This window comes from Hippocampus guttulatus, chromosome 3, assembly GCF_054856545.1.
Source record: "Hippocampus guttulatus isolate MCC_2025c chromosome 3, RoL_Hgut_1.0, whole genome shotgun sequence".
Lineage (NCBI taxonomy): Eukaryota > Metazoa > Chordata > Actinopteri > Syngnathiformes > Syngnathidae > Hippocampus > Hippocampus guttulatus.
In genome coordinates, this window is record NC_141263.1 from 18,606,007 (window position 1) to 18,625,566 (window position 19,560).

The 19,560-nt window shown below is 40.0% G+C and overlaps 2 protein-coding genes across 4 annotated transcripts; both read left to right on the forward strand.

Moving 5' to 3' along the window:
• The first annotated feature begins 673 nt into the window (after positions 1 to 673).
• On the forward strand, positions 674 to 12,621 carry LOC147207752 (nuclear receptor-binding protein-like). 3 transcript variants are annotated; one of them, XM_086107241.1, is made up of 19 exons: positions 674 to 930; positions 1,149 to 1,496; positions 2,214 to 2,336; positions 2,427 to 2,528; positions 2,676 to 2,765; positions 4,364 to 4,404; positions 4,489 to 4,583; positions 4,817 to 4,900; positions 5,496 to 5,554; positions 5,641 to 5,739; positions 6,481 to 6,613; positions 6,856 to 6,946; positions 7,117 to 7,167; positions 7,496 to 7,631; positions 7,728 to 7,781; positions 7,902 to 7,965; positions 9,490 to 9,545; positions 10,001 to 10,055; positions 10,814 to 12,621. In XM_086107241.1, the coding sequence occupies exons 2-18, from the start codon at positions 1,278 to 1,280 to the stop codon at positions 10,049 to 10,051; spliced, it is 1,548 nt and encodes a 515-aa protein (XP_085963367.1). In that variant the 5' UTR covers positions 674 to 930; positions 1,149 to 1,277; the 3' UTR covers positions 10,052 to 10,055; positions 10,814 to 12,621. The 3 variants fall into 3 exon arrangements, with proteins under 3 accessions (XP_085963367.1, XP_085963365.1, XP_085963368.1); XM_086107239.1 differs by lacking the exon at positions 10,001 to 10,055; XM_086107242.1 differs by lacking the exons at positions 6,856 to 6,946; positions 9,490 to 9,545; positions 10,001 to 10,055; positions 10,814 to 12,621.
• A 696-nt stretch (positions 12,622 to 13,317) lies between these two features.
• On the forward strand, positions 13,318 to 18,976 carry krtcap3 (keratinocyte associated protein 3). Its single transcript, XM_086107244.1, has 6 exons — positions 13,318 to 13,441; positions 14,634 to 14,818; positions 15,838 to 15,897; positions 15,979 to 16,176; positions 16,817 to 16,951; positions 17,056 to 18,976. Exons 1-6 carry the CDS (start codon positions 13,402 to 13,404, stop codon positions 17,125 to 17,127), a joined length of 690 nt encoding a protein of 229 aa, XP_085963370.1. The 5' UTR covers positions 13,318 to 13,401; the 3' UTR covers positions 17,128 to 18,976.
• Positions 18,977 to 19,560: the final 584 nt, after the last annotated feature.

A 19,560-nucleotide genomic window follows, 5' to 3' on the forward strand; every position in this document is an offset into this window, starting at 1 on the left:
GCGATTGGCAACCAGTTCAGGGGTTCCCCCGCCTACTGCTCGAAAACCGTGGGAATAGTCTCCACAGCGCGCCACGACCCTTTGAGGATAAACAGACTCGAAAATGGATGGATGGATAATTTACATGGACATTGAAATATTGACGAGATTCATAATAATTAGATCAATTGTACAGTTAGTACTGATTGTAAACTGTTTAGAATTGATCATAAATAAATTGAAAAAATGAGAATAGCGGTCTTATTATTGACATGAACGGCTCAGCATACACATTTTCACTTTTTGTTGTTTTTGGTTGTTTGTTTGTTTTTTGTAAACGTCATGTACGAATGACTTGGCCCATCCGTCTCTCATAAAAATCAAATGTGGCGCAAAAAATACTTATTTTTGACTAATACAATAGGCCCAATGGTCATTTATAGGACATCGCAACTGTGGGGGAAACGTGTTCTAGATGTATTTTAACATTAATTTGGCTTTCACATCCCATGAAAGTTGACACTATGTTATATAACCACTACAATTACAATCAAGCAACATTATGTGATTATTTAGAATTAATTTCAAGTTTTAAATGGCCGAAAATTTAGATTTTTTTAAGTCAATGACGTCACACTGCGTCGTGTAGCGCAAAGAGGTGCTCCTCAAGTGCTGCCCTGCCCCTCCCACTCCTGCCACTGAGAGACTTGAAAACCGACAGCGAATTTCATGACGAAGTCGTTTAACTGTCCCGTTTTTGTCCCTTCGCCGCCTTTGCCACCAACATGTAACCCTCCATTACTTGTCGTGGCGTTAACTTTGTGCTACACGGTAAACTTTTTCGTGTACGCCGTCCTAATGTCATGCTAGCACGCTTTTTATTTACCTTTATTAGCTCGTTAGCTGTGAAAGTTAGCGAAGAAGTGCAAGACAACGTCTTAAACGCTAAAGGTGAGCATTAGCAAAAGACGTAAGTGAATTAAATGGACTGGAGTCGTAAAGTGTGTGCGTTTTTTAATTCAGCCTTGTGTCTGAGCAAAGTTTGTTCTATGCTTACAGCCAGATTTTTAGGACGTCTAGAGAGAACAGAAGTGTCAGGACTTCTGTGTGATTGTTTTTTTTTTTTAATTAACTCCTCCCACTTTTACCTAACTGTTGTGTTTTTGCAGCCTCGCGAATCTCAAAGCAAGCCTTCTGAGATGATGGACGTGTAACTAACTCAAAAGAACAAGACCCACCGTCTCTCACACAGATCAGTAGCAGGAGAGGAGGACAACCCAGCCTGGAAAAGTGGTGTCATGATTGCGGAGGCAGAGGGGAAAGGACCCCCGCCTGCAGAGGCTAACAAAACTGAGTCCGCGGCGGGATACATGTCGTGTAATGCTCAGCAGGTACAAAGTGGGGCCCCTACACAGCCCGCTGCCTCCACCACCACTGAGGAGGAGGATGAAAGTGAAGATGAGTCTGACATCCTGGAGGAGAGTCCCTGTGGCCGTTGGCAGAAGCGCAGAGAAGAGGTAAGAAGCAAGGAAGACAGACAGACAAAACAGGTGGCTGGATCGACAGATGAGTGACACTTAGACACGAGACAAACAGATGTATTGACTAGATGGGTGAATGTGATGCGAGTTGAATTCTATCTTGGCAGTCCACTTGAAGTGCAACATTAATTTCTTTAAAGGCAATAATTTTCCTGACAAAAATAGGGCCAAGTAGAGTAGAGGCCGCAGTGGAACTACAGTAAACAAATGAGAAGAATAACTCGATCGTTTCAATTGTCCATATCAGGATAGCGGGTAAGCTGGAGACTATCCCAGCTGAGTTTGAGTGATCGGCAGCATGCACACTGGATTGGTTGCTAGACAATCACAGGACACACAGGAACACACAGCCATTAGCATTGATGCCTAAAGAAAATTTGAGCAAGTCTGGGGAAACTTTTTTGCTCAAAGTCCAGATTTGACATTTATAGTGGACAGAAAGGACAGGTAATTCATAAATGAGGTAAAAATAAATACAGGGAAAATGTATGTAAAATTGTATATTTTAATTTAAAAAATCATTTAATTGTTAATATTTTCAACTCATGTAATTAGAATCAATTATTCAGTTACTCCACAAAATAAATTACAAAAATATGTTATTCATGCAATGCATTATTCATCCATTATTGTTGCTGTTGTCATGCAGTTAAAATAGAATCTTGTGACTGATTTTTTTTTTTCTTTCTTTAGGTGAATCAGCGAAATGTTCCCGGGATAGACACAGCATACTTGGCCATGGATACTGAGGAAGGGGTGGAGGTGGTGTGGAATGAAGTCATGTTCTCAGAGAGGAAGAACTTCAAGCTGCTGGAGGTCAGGCCTCAATACATGAGAAATAAATAATCGGTAGATTGTTAGTTGTGAAATTGTTTTTAAAACTTCATATCTGCATGCTGTGTTCAGGAGAAAGTGAAGGCTGTTTTTGATAACCTAATCCATTTGGAGCATGCAAATATTGTCAAGTTTCACAAGTACTGGATTGACACTAAGGAGAACCGAGCTCGGGTAAGTCATGTCAACTGAATACACATTCCAGTGGCTTCATAAACGGATACAAATAGTGGATACTTAATTTGTATATATTCTACTTTATATCTGCTCTTTATTAAAATGTTCATACAAGCATCACAAAGACCTAACATCCTCTCTTAGGTGATTTTTATTACTGAGTACATGTCATCAGGAAGCTTGAAGCAGTTTCTGAAGAAGACCAAAAAGAATCACAAAGCTATGAATGAAAAGGTAAGAACTGACTGTGGAATTGTGATGTCTAATAGAACAATGCAAGAATTCAGAAGGTATAACATTTGAACATTGACCATATTGGTTTATGGAACTTTAGGCCTGGCCCGTGTTTAAAAATTAAAATTTAGTGCGCCTCAAGAATTGGAACACAACGTCAGGGATGGAAACCGGTTTTGGGATGCGAGTTAATATGTGCCGAATAAGACCTGCGGGATTCAGTGCAAGCACAGACATATTCACAGCCATTATGTGGAAAATATTTACAGCTATTATGTGCCAAATACACAATGCAGTGATTTGAAAGGAGACGTACAGTGCAGCAAAAAAGTATTTAGTCAGCCACCGATTGTGCAAGTTCTCCCACTTAAAACCACGTCAGAGGTGTGTGATTTTCAACATAGGAACGCTTAACTGTAAGAGTTGAATGTGGGAGGGGGGGAATCCTGTAAATCACATTGTAGGTTTTTAAAAGAATTATTTGTAAGTTCCATAATCCATTTTCTGATCCGTTTATCCTCACAAGGGTCGTGCGTGCTGGAGCCTATCCCAGATGTCTTCGGGCAGTAGGCGGGGGACACCCTGAACTGGTTGCCAGCCAATCGCAGGGCACACACACAGAACAACCATCCGCGCTCACACTCATACCTAGGGACAATTTAGAGCCTTCCATTAATCTACCACGCATGTTTTTGGAATGTGGGAGGAAATCCACGCAGGCACGGGGAGAACATGCAAACTCCACACCGGGAGGCCGGAGCCGGAATCGCACCTCCGCACTGTGAGGCTGACGCGCTAACCAGTCAACCACCGGGCTGCCTTGTTTGTAAATTATGGTGGAAAATAAATATTTGGTCGAAAACAAAAGTTCAATTCAATACCTTTTAATATAACCTTTGTTGGCAATAACAGAGCTCATATAGTTTTTGTGGGTTTCCACCAGCTTTGCACACACCGTAGCTGATATTTTGGCCCATTCTTACGTGCAACACATCCTGACCAAGTCACAGAATTTCACTTGTCAATTGCCGTGCAAACCTCTATATGTGGCACATGGACACGTCACCAAACAAAAACACCTCCACATCCCCACCACATTGACAACTTTACCAGGCAGCCAAGTATGTGCCACGTATCAGAAGCAAATGCTAATCTGAGCATCCAACAAAACTTAGTACAGCTCTGTTTACCTGACGGCTTTGTTTCAGATGTTCTAGTCTCGCCTTGTAAGTGGCTGTGTGTCTTTGTCCAGCCTAGCTTGTCATGTCACTGTCTGAGAAACTCTGTATGAGGGTGACTGGCATGGAATTTTGCCACACTGTTTCCCATCAGTTGGCCAGAAGTGCAAAGACAAATGCTGCATCAGATTATGTATCAGAAGGAAAATGAACATTGTTGTAATGTTATTGAATTTTAATATAATCTTGGTGATATATACAGTATATTTTTCAAAACAAATTTAAAAAGATTACATTCTTTTGGTCGTGATAAATTGCAGATTTAGACCGTGATTTTACGCAGTGGTTCCAGTGTTTACACACAGTAGATCCAAACCACAGCTAAAACAAGTCTTTTGATAAGACATGTGCTTCTGACAGGCCTGGAAGAGATGGTGCACGCAGATCCTGTCAGCTCTTAGGTTGGTCTCGTGCTCCTACATTTTCATGGTCACATGAAAATGATGGGAAATAATGTACGCGAGTCTGTTGTTGCTGTCCTGCAGTTATCTCCACTCATGTGATCCCCCCATCATCCATGGCAACCTGACCTGTGACACCATCTTCATCCAGCACAATGGCCTCATCAAGATCGGATCGGGTATTTAAAAAAAAAAAAAGACAAGTTTCATTTTCTTTAGTTTGTTCTCAAGCCAAGTGATACTCACATTGTTTTCATTAGTTGCAAGACAAGCCTGCATAATTGTTTCATGTGGTTAGAAAATGTACTTTAATCCGGATACACAAAACACATTCTGCTTCGTACTTTTCTACCCAACTCAATGAAATGTTTCTATTGATCCTCAACTTGTTTTTTTTTCTCTTGAACTGCAGTTGGTCCAGACACCATCAACAACCATGTGAAGACATGCCATGAGGAACAGAAGAACTTGCATTTCTTTGCCCCGGAATATGGAGGTAAGAGAAGGCTAAACGACACAACTGTCCTGTGTAAATGTCAGAACTACCGAATGAGGGGCAAATCAGACCAGACCAGACGATCTGAATGCGCAATGCTTTGTCACAGTGTGAAAGTTCATACAGTTAAGGCAATTGAGTAGAATAGAGTAGCCTTTATTGTCATTGTATTGTGCTACTGCATAAAAAGGCAAAGGCGGATAAATAGTTTTGTGTGGTCCAGATGTGGTCTTTTTTTTTTTTGGACTTATAACCTGTCTGTTTTAACTTCGCCAGCAGAGGGTGCTAGGGGAAGATTTCCGTGTATTTTTTTTTTTTAAATTTATGTAATCACTCATGACGAAAATACAACACACTCTGTCATCAGGATCTCACTTCCAACAAGCTGCCATTTCACATTTTGTCCTCAGCGAGACTAAAGTGATCCCCCGGTTTCAAATCCCAAATTCTTACAGATGAGCGACTGGCGCCACAAATTCCAACATGAATTAATTTACTGTCCCTGTGACAATGTTGATCCTCAAACTCCTGCAGATGCCTGGCTTACGGGGGACACTTTTTGACTCTTATTGTCTTCTTGCTTGTCTCCATGCAGCTGTCACTGACGTGAGCACAGCTGTAGACATCTACTCATTCGGCATGTGTGCCCTCGAGGTGCTGGAGTAACCCACAAACAGAATGAAAAATGAAGAATGCCCAAGGCCGGTACGAGATGTTCATATACTGTGCGTGCACCACAGATGGCTCTTTCGGAGATCCAGGGAAATGGGGAGTCGTCATATGTGTCCGAGGATGCCGTCAATACTGCCATACAGCTGCTGGAGGACCCTCTACAGAGGGTAAGTAAGGCCGAAACACCGTGTGAACGTTTATCTACAAGGTGCCAAACTCGAGGCCCGCGGCATAGAACAGGCCCATGAAAAACCATGGAAATATGCCAAACTCTGTTTTGAAAATACTGTATGCACTCAACAGGATCCTTATAGCCATTAAGCAACAAAAACAAGCATTTGCTAACTTCATCTTTCTTTCTGTACCCGAGTTCTAATTTTGGCAGTATATTTTTACTGTGCGTTTTTTTTTCTTCACTCTGTTTTTCAAATTTTATATAGGACTGATTGCCACTATTTTAATGACTGCTGATTTCAAAACAAGCTAAGCATCCATTTCGATAACATAATCATAGATGGACTGAATGAAGAGAGCACAGTTTGGGAAACTAGTATTCACCTCATCTGCCTGTTCTGAGTTTTGGGGTTTGAATCTTTGCTGTGGCCTTCCTATCTGGAGTTTGCTTTTCCTCCCCATGCTTATTTATGTATGGATACCTCAGTGAATATTTAATTTCTCCGTATGCGTGACTATGTGCGTGACAGAGCTGTAGAAAATGGATGTGTGGGTGGATGTATGGATTTTACACCCAACGTTTCGCATTGGGTCTGGATAATTTTACAAGCGTCAGTTACAATGCCAAGCTTTGGTAACACTTAAACATACCTTTACACAAATATCCACAGCCTTCTTCATAAAATGATAGGCAAGAACATTGTTGAGCAGAATGTGCGTTGTGTGCTTTTTAGGAGCTAATTCAGAAGTGCCTGGATTGTGATCCATGTACGAGGCCCACCGCCCAAGAGCTGCTCTTTCACCAGGCTCTGTTTGAAGTGCCACTACTGAAGCTGCTTGCTGCTCACTGTATTGTCAGCCACCAATGTGAGACCCCCCTGACACATGGACTGTGTTGTGTTCTGTTGTGTTGTGTGACAAAACCTAAAAAAAAATGGAGCTGTAATAAATAACAAAAGCAATTTGGTTGACACCCAAGCAGATGGTGGTGGAGCCAGAACAGATATTATTAGCCTTTTTGCATCATGACTCAGGCCCAGTTAAATAGGAAACGTTTTGTAGAAACCGAGATTTTGCAGATTGATTGTTGATGGCTCATAATTGTCCAGACATGATCCCAGAGAACGCCCTGGAGGAAATAACCAAAAACTTGGACCCTAATCTCATTATCGCTGACAAGAAAGATGATGTTCAGCTCAAGTAAGAACACCTGTTCGCCATCTTTGTCTTTGAGAATAACGACATCGAGTTGGCCTTTTAATGGCAGTTAATTAGCTAATAACCTGCTAACAACATAACTGATGACTTCATAAATATGCAAACAGATCATTTTTCATATCCTTGCTTTTGTTTGTGTTTTTTCCATTCAGACTCTCACAGTTTCCCGCCTTGGAACTCGATAAGTTCCTGGAGGATGTTCGGTAAGCAGAAAAGTATATCTGTTTTGAATGAAAATCAAATGGTTTTATCAGGTTGTTTTGTTCAAGTGTCCACTTGGGGGCAGAAGTGATCTGTTTTGTTTCCCCTTTGTTATCCTCAAATGATGCAGCCGACTTCTTCATATATTAATAAGCCTCCTTGTCCTGCTCTCTGTTCATTTTATTTTCCTTCCCTTCTGTCACTCTCTTTTTACATTGCAGTTTACAGGGTGGGTTAAAATGCAATAGGTGGATACGTAACAGAGTAATCTTTCTTCTGTTTTGTCAAAGCCTCTGAAAGTCCATCTCTGTCCTGATCTCCCTCAATCAGAAACGGGATTTATCCCCTCACGGCGTTTGGCCGTTCCTCTCCGAAGCAGCCCCGACAGCAGAATGTTAAATCTCTCGTTGTCGTTCCTTTGGTCAAGTCCCCCACGCCTGAGCCTGTGGAGCTGGAGACGCGGCGGGTGTGTGTGATGCAATGCATAATTTCTGAATAGGAGTATGAAAGTGCTTATTATATTAGAAGGAAATGATTTCGGTTTTCTGTCTGTCTCCTTCAGGTCATTCATATGCAGTGCAATGTTGAACTCATTGAAGAGGGACCCAAATATCATGTAAGCTTATGTGCCTTTCATGATACAAATTTATCAAGTTGGCAATGTACTCTCTGTGGTTTGCTCTCTTGTCCATACAAGATGATTTTAAAATGAGCTCAACCATTCCTGATTGTTTAGCTGACATTGCTGCTGAAGCTGGAGGACAAGCTGAACAGACATCTAAGCTGTGACATGTTACCTCGTAAGCCACACACCTCGAGCAACACACAAAGCAACTAATAGTGTGGACTTAAGTCGAAGTAAAAAAAGAATTACTGTTAGTTTTATATTGGATGGTTATGGCATCATTGTCTATTCCAAAGCGCGCAGTGTTAATTTTGAGGATGTGTCCATATATGTGCACTGAGGCATGTGTGAAAGCGAGTGTGAGATGCCTGACAGAGTGTGCTAACTATTTTCAGCCGAGACTGTCTCCTCGAATCTTGCACTTTACGTTTCAGCAGATAGCATGTGCGATTTAAAAAAAAAAAAAATCTTCTTGACACAAGTCTTTTTCATCTTTCAAAAGCTCAAAATGAACACATCTGTTTGGAACATCATAATTGCTAAAAGCACCAACTGTCTTGCACACACACCCATTTACATATGCTTATGTTCATTTGACATAACGGAAAGGAAATGTCTAATGGACAACCTATCAGTGTTAATGGTCAGAATAAAAAATGTACTTGCACACGCAGGTATGTGTGACGTGTAACGTTACAAGCATGTGAGGATCCGGCCCCGAGGGGTGACTGGAGCTGACAGCTGTCACCTCTCGTGTCAAAATCTGTCCGTCTTTTCCCAGCTTGCAGTTTCTTGTGTGTCACTGACACACTTGGACACTTAATCCAGTGATTCCCAACCTTTATTGAGCCATGTTTTAAGTTTAAGAAAAATCGTACCGCACACCACTGAACAGAATTCTCATAAAATGAGGATACCTATGTCAATTTCATGCTTTTTGCCATTTAATGGAAGATCATTTTATTGGTTCTTTCTGTCACTATACATTGCTGGCATAGATAGAGGGACAAAGATACATTATTTGTTGTTAATAAATAAATTTTTCACCAATTAAGTGAAATTTGGTAAGTTCCCGTGGCACGCCGCTACAGCTCTCACGGCACGCTAACGTGCCGCGGAACATTGGTTGGGAATCACCCACTTAATCTCCTCTATTTTTACTCACACACGCTTCTTTTCACACACTGCACGTCAACGCAGTGTCAGACTTCATTATTAACAAAGTAATTGGTGCCCATCAATGTGTAGAAATACACTGCAGGCCTGTCATGGGGTCTTGAAATTGTTGAACATGTTATCAAGACTTTAAAAGTCTGAGTGAGAAGCATTTCAACTTTGGATAAATAGCTTTACATTTTTCAATCAAACACATTTTGGATTGTTTTGAATATTTCAATTTCAGTTGTGGTAATGCATTCTAATGATGTTTCATAGTTTGCTTGTAAGGTGTACATAAATTTCTCTTGAAATGACTAAAGCTTAAATTCAAATTTTCCACCTAGCCATTAAACATATAATAATCAAGGAAGAACAACATTTCTTTGAAAAAAGTGAATGATCTCAAATCACAACTGGATCAGAACTACATTTTTTGTTGGGGGCGTTAAAAAGCAACATCTGAGCAGGATGTTGTGAACATATACCGGTAGTCACGTGAAAGGGATGTAACATGTTTACTAACTGCTGGTTTGGCTTTCAGAAGAAAATATTCATGATTTGGCTGGTGAATTGGTGCAACTGGGCTTCATCTGTGAGGTGTGTACACTTTCTATTTAATAGATTTACACCGACTGTGTTCTGTGAGGACGAATGACTGCTGATTGCGCTGCAAAGCCCTCTAGTGCAGGGGTGCCCATTACGTCGATCCTGATCTACCGGTAGATCTAAAACAAGTCCCAAGTACATCCGAAGAGTGTCGAGGAGAAAAAAAACAAACAACCATTTGTGTGTCTTTGTACATGTTAGTAATATATTTTTTGTGTTAATGTACGCTGCACCATAATCATCCTATCAGTCTCCTTTTCACAAAATAAATATTTAAAAAATAAAATAAAGCAGGTAAATCTTGAATTTATGGTGGCGCGTGATGACGTCACCGGAAGTTGTTTGCGCTCAGCAGTCTGCAATTGCAGCTTGTGATCAGAGCTGTTGCGCTCTATCTTTTATCGACATTATTCTTATTCAGAGTTTGCTTCGTGTACAATTCACAGAGGGCACGGGCAAAGAATAGGAACCTAGGAGGGCCCAGGGAAGCACTTTAAAACGGTACGTGTGAGCTACGATAGTTAACAGGCTGCAAAAGTGCATCGAATGCCTCAGTTTCAGGCTGTTTCTCATCATGGCGTGTGTGTGTGTGTGTGTGTCGGTAAGGGTAGATCCCGTGAGGTTAGTTGATCGAAAAGTAGATCTTCGGTCCAAAAAGTTTGGGCACCCCTGCTTTAGTGTGTTTCACTTGAAGAATTTGATGCACAATTGCTATTACATATACGTACACTGTGACTCACTTTGCCACCCATACTGTATTCACTCATCTGAGTGTGCAAGAGTGGAGAGGCTTTGGATCCATATTTCTCCACAGCAGGATGGTACACAGAGCAATCAGTTCCATTGGTTGACATTCGTAGGCAGGAAAGGTTCCAAAATAACTACTTTTGGGCACCCGGTGGACAGAGGATGATCAGGAATGATGTGCAGGAGTATATTAATACACGGCTCCCGGTTATGCACAGGATTTCATGGTAATATGCCCATACTGAAAAGAAAGGGAAAACATGGAAAAAGATTAAATAGAATTTTAGAAAACATTTCATGGGAATAGTTTTCTTTTTTCCCAAGAATTAAGAAGCAATGTTGTGAGTCACAATATTGCGGGAATAAAGTTGTCATTTTAGAATCTTCAACAGTCACTCCCTAATACAGTTGGACATTATTTTCCCGATAGTTTTACGATGATATGTTCACAGTGGTGATTCACAGGTGTCGATATGGTCATCATGGATTAAGTTGATGTGTTCTCTACGCAGATGGACCAAACCAAAATAGCCTCACTCCTCGAGGAAAGCTTCAGTCAAGCGCTTAACTAGCACCAGGTGCTACACGATATTTTCCCTTTACAAGCACTCACCATGCTGGATTCCTGAAATTGAATGTGATCAAAAAAAGCGTTTGTTTCTGTTACATCAAGGATGAACCCCACAAGTGCATTTAATTGATACCAAATGAGCTACGCCGTGCCTATCTGCAACGTCAATTCACATGATGCACCCTGTTGATTGATTCTCATTGATCTTTTTACATGACAACACATTCCCAGCTCTTTGACCATCCTGTCAGGTTCTATATAAAGTATTAGTCTCACAACTGTAGTGTGGAAAGCAACAAGCATTAATGCCTGAATGCTTAGTTGTTCAGCAGGCCTTTGGAACAAGAGCACGATTCTGCTTGTCGCGCGTGTGCTGCCGATCTTGCCGAGTATCTGTAAACTGTTACTGTGAGGGGCTGTGAACTCAGTGTTATGTTTTTCTCTTGCTCTTTGTTTTTATATGTCCTTCCACTTTAAAAAACGTCTCATCTCAATTCGCTTCTTTTGTCTTATTTGTTGTTTTACCAGTTTTACCTAGAGTACTTTTTTCGCCTGTGCCTTTTACACTGATATCAGCTGCCATATACTGTTGTTAAAAAAACACTTTTCCTAATGAATGCCCATTTTCAGGAGATAGTTCCACACATTTGATGTGTTACAGATATCGTGTAGAATGTGTTTTCCTCTTTCACATAGTATGCTTTGACACCATCATGGTAAGCGTCTGTGGCACTTTGCAAACTCTATTGGCGTTTGCCCTTATTTTTCATTACATGGCAGGGAAACTTGAGTGGAATCACAATTTGGATCCATTTGTTGCCTCCAATTTTTTTCCATGGTGTATAGTCTCATAAGAGGCAGTAAGAACACAGAAAATAGTTCAGCCATTACCTCCAAAGTCCGAACAATCCATTGTTCTAATGATCTCAAATTTATCATTTGAATTATGGTGCAGAGTCAACTGTACTCTTCTGTTGAAACAAAACTAATATACTATATGTAGTCTCCCTTAACTTAGAGACACAAAATGTATTTTGTGTTCTTTTTACTACCATTCCTGTCTTTTTGTTTAGTTAGCCATAATGTACTGGAGAGCAGACTGTCGAGGAAAAACCGACCATGTTGCTATTTTGCACAAGAGTATGCGCTTCCACAGGCCAATAAGTAAAGTGGTGTGGGTCCGGGTTGTCATTGTTATCTTTAGAGAGTTCCTTTCCAGTGTACATTCCAATGTTATTTTATTATTGGCAATATCGTTCTGTATAAGCAGGGCACTGATAAGTGCAAGCCCTTTTCAATATCGCACATCAGTTTCCAGTCACCAGTGGTACCCTCCTGTAGTGGCAATGCTCAAAATTCAACCCCACAATGCCCCGGAAAAAAAAGTGTCCTTCTTACTGAGCTCAAGTTTCTGGATGAATCCACCTCCCAAGTTTTAATGTGAGGCATATTCCCCCAGAAATTGTTGGTCGAATACCAAACACTTTTATAGAGTAACTGTTCAAAAAGATGAACCTGTCCAACAACACTATTAGTGAATCATGTGTACTTCAATTTATTTTGTTACGTAATCTTTCTCAGTGTGGAGTCAAGGTGTTCACCTGGGAATTGTTTTTCCTCCAAATTTTGCAATTGGGTTTTGTGTATGTCAAGAACGTCACTTTGTTGTTGTTGTTGTTTTCTACGAAGTGCATCTTGACAGAATGTGCAAATGATGACTGCTCTTTCAAATAAATGTGTGAAAAGCTTCTTTGGTCGTTATGTTTGGTGCAACAATACAATCATGGCATATTTTCAACATTTTCATACAAGAAATGCTCGGTTTCCGACTGAGTTTCGCTGTCCAAACGTGTAATTGTATACAAGTTGGAACGCGCCAACTATCACAACCTTTTTCAAGCCCTTATTCAGCTACATCTGAGTGGAACTGATATTGAAATAGTTTCATTGACCCAAATGTCCAAACTCTGATGTAAAATGGCAAATAATAAAGCGTAATGTAGTTAAGAAGAACAAAACCTGGATCTTTTTTTCCGTTTTGTTTGGCACCATCAGTTAATCCTACTATGTTATTTAATTTTAATGTTGAGCTCGATGATGCATGCACAGCCAGGTGGTTAGTGTAGAATAAAACAATGGGAACAGAGCGTTCTTATACCGCGTGAAATCTTCCGTTGTGTCCTGCCATAGTGAGGACCCAAGATTCAAGTAGTTACCGGTAGGTTCTACTCAAGTCTGCCTTAGCATGCTATGTAAAGTCAAGTACAATTTTATTGTCAAATGTGCTGTATACAGCACAGATGAAATTTCTTCCCTCTCAAGACAACGTAAAACAAGAGGAGCCGCTATGTTGTAACGCAGTTCAACACGACTGGGTGCAAATGTACCTAATGATAGGTAGGTAAGGCAGGTACGCGTCAGGTGGGTTTTGTGACGTCATACAGGAAGTGAACAGCGCAAACTGGGAAGCTGTTGTGAAAAGTCGCTCGTAAACTCAGGACATCCTTACGGTATCTATTTCATATTCAAATGAAGCCACCTTCCCGAGAAGAAGAAATGTGTACTTTTGGTGAGTTCTTGTAAAATTGAATCGAGCTTTGTGTCAATATCGCTTTCGACGGTTTCTATATATATTTTGCCCGCGTTCACGACGAGCAGGCCTACTGCGTGGAAATAAGTCGGTCAATAAAACGTTGCATGGTGGAGTCGACCTTCTTTAAAGTATGTTTATATCCGCTCACTCATTCATTCTACCTATAACAGTGCTCAAAGGCATATTGATGATTAAACATGTACGGTAAGTGCAAAAAATAAATAAATAAAAAGGAGTCCGTCCCCCGCCCCAGGGAGTGACGACAAAGGCTGTAAAAACAAATAAGCTTCACTGTGGTCAAAGTTTCACGTCTCATCAGTGCTCCGTTGTAATGCGGAATGTGGATTCATGTAAAATAATTGGCCTACTTTCAAAGAGGAGATGCAGCTAGTAAGTGAGTCACTTTTCAAATCTAATTTGTGTATTGTGAATTGTTTTATGTCTTCTGACCACTTGGGAAAAAATACTGTACATAATTTCTCGCTCTCGGTTGATCTGCAATGCAGTTCTACACATTACTGCACGCTACAACAATAAAACTGTTCTTCAATGAATATTTTATATTGAATAATTTTATTGTATTGTTGTTTTTAATCCATTTTCAAGGCTGATCAATGTATATTAAGTTCATTTACAAAATTTATTGTGATTGGTTTACCTACACAAAAAATGTGAACTCCATATGGCATCAACACATCCTTTTGATTTTTTTTTATATTTGTATATAGTTTAATTGAGAATAACATTAACCTAATTGTAAATTTTAATTGTAATACTCTGTCAGATACTAATTTCATATCCGACAATGTTTATAGCTTCTAATTTAGCAACAGAAGAGGGACGAAAATGATTTGTCTTTTTAAAGTGTTCATTGTAATTAAAAAAAAAATGTTCAGTCAGATTTGTCACCCAATACAGTAGTTCTAACTCGAGCGGCGTGGAAGTCGACTGGTTTGCACGCCAGCCTCACAGAGCAGAAGTTGCAGGGTGATGGATGGACGAATAGATAATTGTAACGAATGTAGCCCGTGAGTGTTTATTCATTATGATAAACTACATGCCATGGACACAAAAGAGATGCAAAAAAGTGAAATGTTTTGTTGGTACAGTAAATCAAAATGTACACTTTTAGTATGTCACGCACGTTTGGCTTGTGTTGTATTTGCAGATAAGGAAAAGGGGCCAAGGAGATTGATGCGAAAAGGTTTAGCACTCATCTTGGTGGGCCATATTAACTTCATCCTTGGTGCTATAGTCCACGGTAGTGTCCTGCGACACATTTCTAAACCAAGCCAAGAAATCACCACAGAATACACAGCAGTTAACATAATTTCTGTCACCTCAGGTCTACTGGTGAGTTCAAGTATTCACTCCTTCATTCTTTCAAACTTACTCAGACAGTCTAGGTAGAACTTTTCCTGTTTAATGAATTTTGCTCCAGTGCATTTACTGTAGTGGGAAAAACCAGACAGAGCCTGCCTAGTAACAAGAGTTAGTTCGACAATACAGTCACATTGCTCCATTATGTTGTGCTGCCACATTAAGCAGAAAGTAATCACGATGGCACAATTACCCACTGTATCGAAAGATAATACATTGTCTGTTATCATATGTGGAACTGTAATTGAAGACAAGTTTATTTCCCTTACTGATGTCATATATTAGGGCATTTCAACATGCATTCAATAAGTAAAGGAGACAAATTTTTTGGGGGAAAAATGTTGACTTAATAATTACAGCGTAAACAATCCTTTATAGAACAACAATGGAATAAGAAACAACAAAAATATGTGATTATGATTTTTTTTAAATTTGCTTTAATGCAGCATAATATCAAGCACTGCAATGCTTACCATATTTCCTCAAATATGGTGGAATCTATTAACTCAACAGCAGATGTAACTTTAATGTAAGGCATCTATGCTTACCGAAAAAGAGTAGAAATCAAAGAAGAAATAGAAGATTGTTCGTTTTTTAGGTAACTACCGGTGCATTACTGTTACAAATTCTTCTCTGTGTCATTATTATTGTGGCGAATGACTGGGGCGATGTCATAAAAAAACAATCATGTGTGTACCAACATCGAGCATCGTGTTTCATGTCACAGTCATGGTGTCTGTGGCTCAGCGAAACTCTGTTGGCCATGCGCATGTTTGTGATCGGAAATATTGACCAGATTGAACATTTACAGTTGTCGGCTTGAATGTTTGAATGACTTTAATCAGAAAAGCATCATCGGGGTGAACTTTGACCTAATTGTGTGTGTGCATGTGTGTGTGTACTCCAGACATATATTGCTTTTGGCAGTAGAATAATATGGTCAGTTGTCTTTGTTCTGCTTAGAGAGTTATGTAAGCGTCTCGACATTTCAGAGCATTGCAACTGGGATCATCGCCATTGTGGTGTCGAGGAACCTTCGTATGTTTAAATTGGTAAGACTTCTAGGTCACCTCGAATCAAACTTGAATCGGAGCCGTCACTGTTTGGTATAACTTGCCGTTATGTGTTTCCAGCACGTTGGACTTCTGCTAGCCTCGTTCCTGAATGCCCTGCTGTCAGCAGCGTGCTGCGTCGGCCTCCTCATGGCCATCGGTGTGACGGTCTCTCACAATGGTCAGGGCCTGATGCGAGGGTGTAACGACACAGTGGTGCCTGCCAACGCTCGCTCTCCCGTCAGCGCACAATGCCCGTTCGACACCACACGCATTTATGCAAGTCTCAACTCTTTTTTTAATTTTTATTTTAAATGGACAATGATGAGAAGAATGGATAGCTTATACTGTAGACCAGGGTTGGGCAAAATATGGCACCTAGACCACATATTACCCACTCCATTCTTTAATCAGCTACAGTGAGCATTTCCTGGACATTTTCAAGAATCCTTGAATACTTGTTGCATTAATCTAGTTTAATGCAACAAGTTTTGATACGGTTGTTTTTTTTATGTTTAATGACACCCCAGTTTGAGTTTACGCTAAATCTAACACAACCAAACGAAATACACACATTATGTTTAACCAAAATACTTTTTTATTTTTTTTTTTGTAAAACATCACCAGTGCTAATGCTTAAGTCAAAGTAAAATCCCATTGACATGCCAATGGGAAATTAGCATCGACTTCCAGGAGTGATATTTCTTCAAATAATGAATAATGCGCACACAAATTTCATACAAGCAATATAACACTCCTCACCTTGTGATTTGTGCGACATGGCCACCTGGGGGTAGTGTAATACTTAAAACACACAAAGAAGACATTATAGCCTAATATAAAGTCTGGCAAGTGTCCTTATATTTGTTGCTGTTTTTCACCGTTGTTGTTATTTTATTTTTTTTGTAATATATCTTAGGACACCACCCTGGCAATATGGTTCCCCAGTGCTTTGTTGGCAGCAGCAGAGTGTGGCCTGTCTGTGTGGTGTTTCATCGTAGGACTGACTCTCAGGGGCCTGCTGGCCTGTGGAAAGACCTACTACAAAGAACAGGTGTGTGTGTGCGTGCGTGCGTGCGTGCGCAGTAATGCACAAGGGCTGTAAAATGTTGTGAGTTATTGGTTTTCTCACACCTATTCATCGTTCCTCTCTCGCAGTTGGAGGAAGGGGTGGAGAGCTCGCCGCACAGCGCACGCTTGATTGGCCAGAATGTCAACCCTGATGCCTGAAGGAAGAAAAATGCTGGAAGTACGACACTCCATTCTTTCATGTCCTTAAATCATGAAGTACTTACAGAGTTTTTAGTTAAGCGGCCTGATTCATTTCGTTCAACCTGACCGAGAGTAAATGCATTCAAAGTCTTTGATCCACAGTGTTGATGGAGTCACAGTCGGACCACTTTTGAGTGTGTAGCACATTTGCTTTGATTTGTCAATATCATTTTTGTGTTCAGTATGAAGGAAACTATCCATCCCTCCATCCATCCATTTTCCGAGCCGCTTATCCTATTGTACCTTTTTATTCATGTTTAAATATTTTTTATTAGCCTTGTTAGAATTTAGACATTTAGCTATATATGTTTAGACCATGCTGTTGTATTTTTGGTGGACATTTTGAAACACTCCTTAAATATAACGCCATTGAGGATTGTATACCTCATGTATGACAATATTTTCTTCCCAATAATATGTTCTATGAACCTCCACTAGTTTAAACATGGCATTCTGATTAATATTGCATTTGTGGAATATGAATTAAGCAGGAAAATCAACCCGTTTTTAGCCATTTTAGGATTTTGTATTGGTGGAAAATTACCTCACAGGTAACAGCCAATTATGGCTCAGCGTCTGAAAACGGGTGAGCTGTGATTGGTCGTTACCTGATCCCTGAGCAACTGTGATGTTATTTCAATTGACAGCAAGTGGCAAAATGGCTGGCCCCCTGAGATGGACAAAAACGGGCAAATGTTACTGCTTAACTCATATCCTCAACTCCAATATTAATCAGAATGCTATATTTAGACTAGTTGGGTTCCATGGAACATATTATTGCAAAGACAATTTTAGAGTTGACGTCCCCTTGAAAATAGCTTGGACTCATTAAGATGCAGTGATTGGAAATACATAATTCATTTGGAAGTTTGGTTCAAGAGAAACTCATGTTATTGTTCAATATGTAACCCGAGGGGTGTTGACCACAAAATTGTTAGGTCTGTTTAAAAGCAAAGGGGGAAAAAAAATACACTGAAAGACAGAGCGAGGCTTGCTGTTTATACATATTGGAGCTCTGACATTTGGATGGGCAAATACAAGTAAACCGATTTATCTTTAGCCTGCAAAGAGTTGAATTTGTCCATGAGCGAATATAGTGTTATGACGTTGAGGACATGTGAGTACTCGCTGAACACTATTTTTCATGTTAAGAGGTTCAACCAGAATGTGGGCCAGCAGTCTTAGCATTCACAGACCACACACACACACACACACATACACACACCAGTGACAGAGAGGATCACATCACATCAGCCATGAAACGGTTAATCTAGTGCTGTGCTCAATCGTGTGGAAGGGAATCATAGCACGCAGCACTAATCCTGACTGTGTGAGGGATAAATATTGACATTGTGCTGCCTGATACAATCACTCAGTGATCAGTCTGTGAGGCCCGTGCCATCAGGCTCAATTTGGGGTCACCACATAGCTTTTTCTCCATGAAAACACAAGCGCTAATGAGGATGTGGTCCTTGTACTATCAGGACAAATGGCTCCAATATGACCGATGCGCTGTAAATATTTTCCATCAATTTCAGCTCCTGAAAATTTGCATTTCCTCAGTGTTTGAAATGTTTTTTAATAACCTGCAATGACCAAGTGAGCAGGCAAATCCAAAATGTATTATGTACTGTCCATTAATGTCGAAATTGATTTGCTCCGCTGAACTGATTTCAAGTTGTTGACAAGCAAAGAGGAACATGTCAAGATTTTTTTATTTGTGTCAAGACATTTCCATTGTTGCTTCCAGGCCAAAGGCAGCTCCTAATGTATCATTTCAATTAAAAAAAACAAAAAAACATTGTAAGCATTTTTCCCCCACCATTCCTTGTGTTATTATATAACCCTGTGGTCTCTGTGCACTAGATGTAACATAGGAGTCCACAAGTATTTCCGTTTAACTGTTTTTACTTGCTTGCAAAAGAACAATGTATTTATGAACACACAAAATTAATGGTCCACAATATTAATGCACATTTTAGAATTGGATCCAATAATTCAGTTCCTATACCAGTAATACAGTATAACACAAATTTGTCTGTCCGTACTTGCCATAGTTTATCACTAAGTTGTTCTAAAGCAAGAGGAAACTTATAAATGCAGTCGAGGGAAAATGCTTATAGGCCGTAATTAGAAAAACAATCAAATGAAAACCAGCGAGTACGGCAGAGTGTGCCATCTTGCGCCATATCATATTGATATTTTCTTAAGTGTATTGTACAACTAGTGCGAGGTCACCAATATGGTGCCCGCAGGGAATGATGGGACATTGTGATTTTGTAAGAATTAAATTTGAATTTAATTTAACCAAGATCATTATTTGAAATGGTAAACACTTGGAGATATATGTAGAAGTATTGCATATTGATGTTTATATATTTTCCTTCCAGT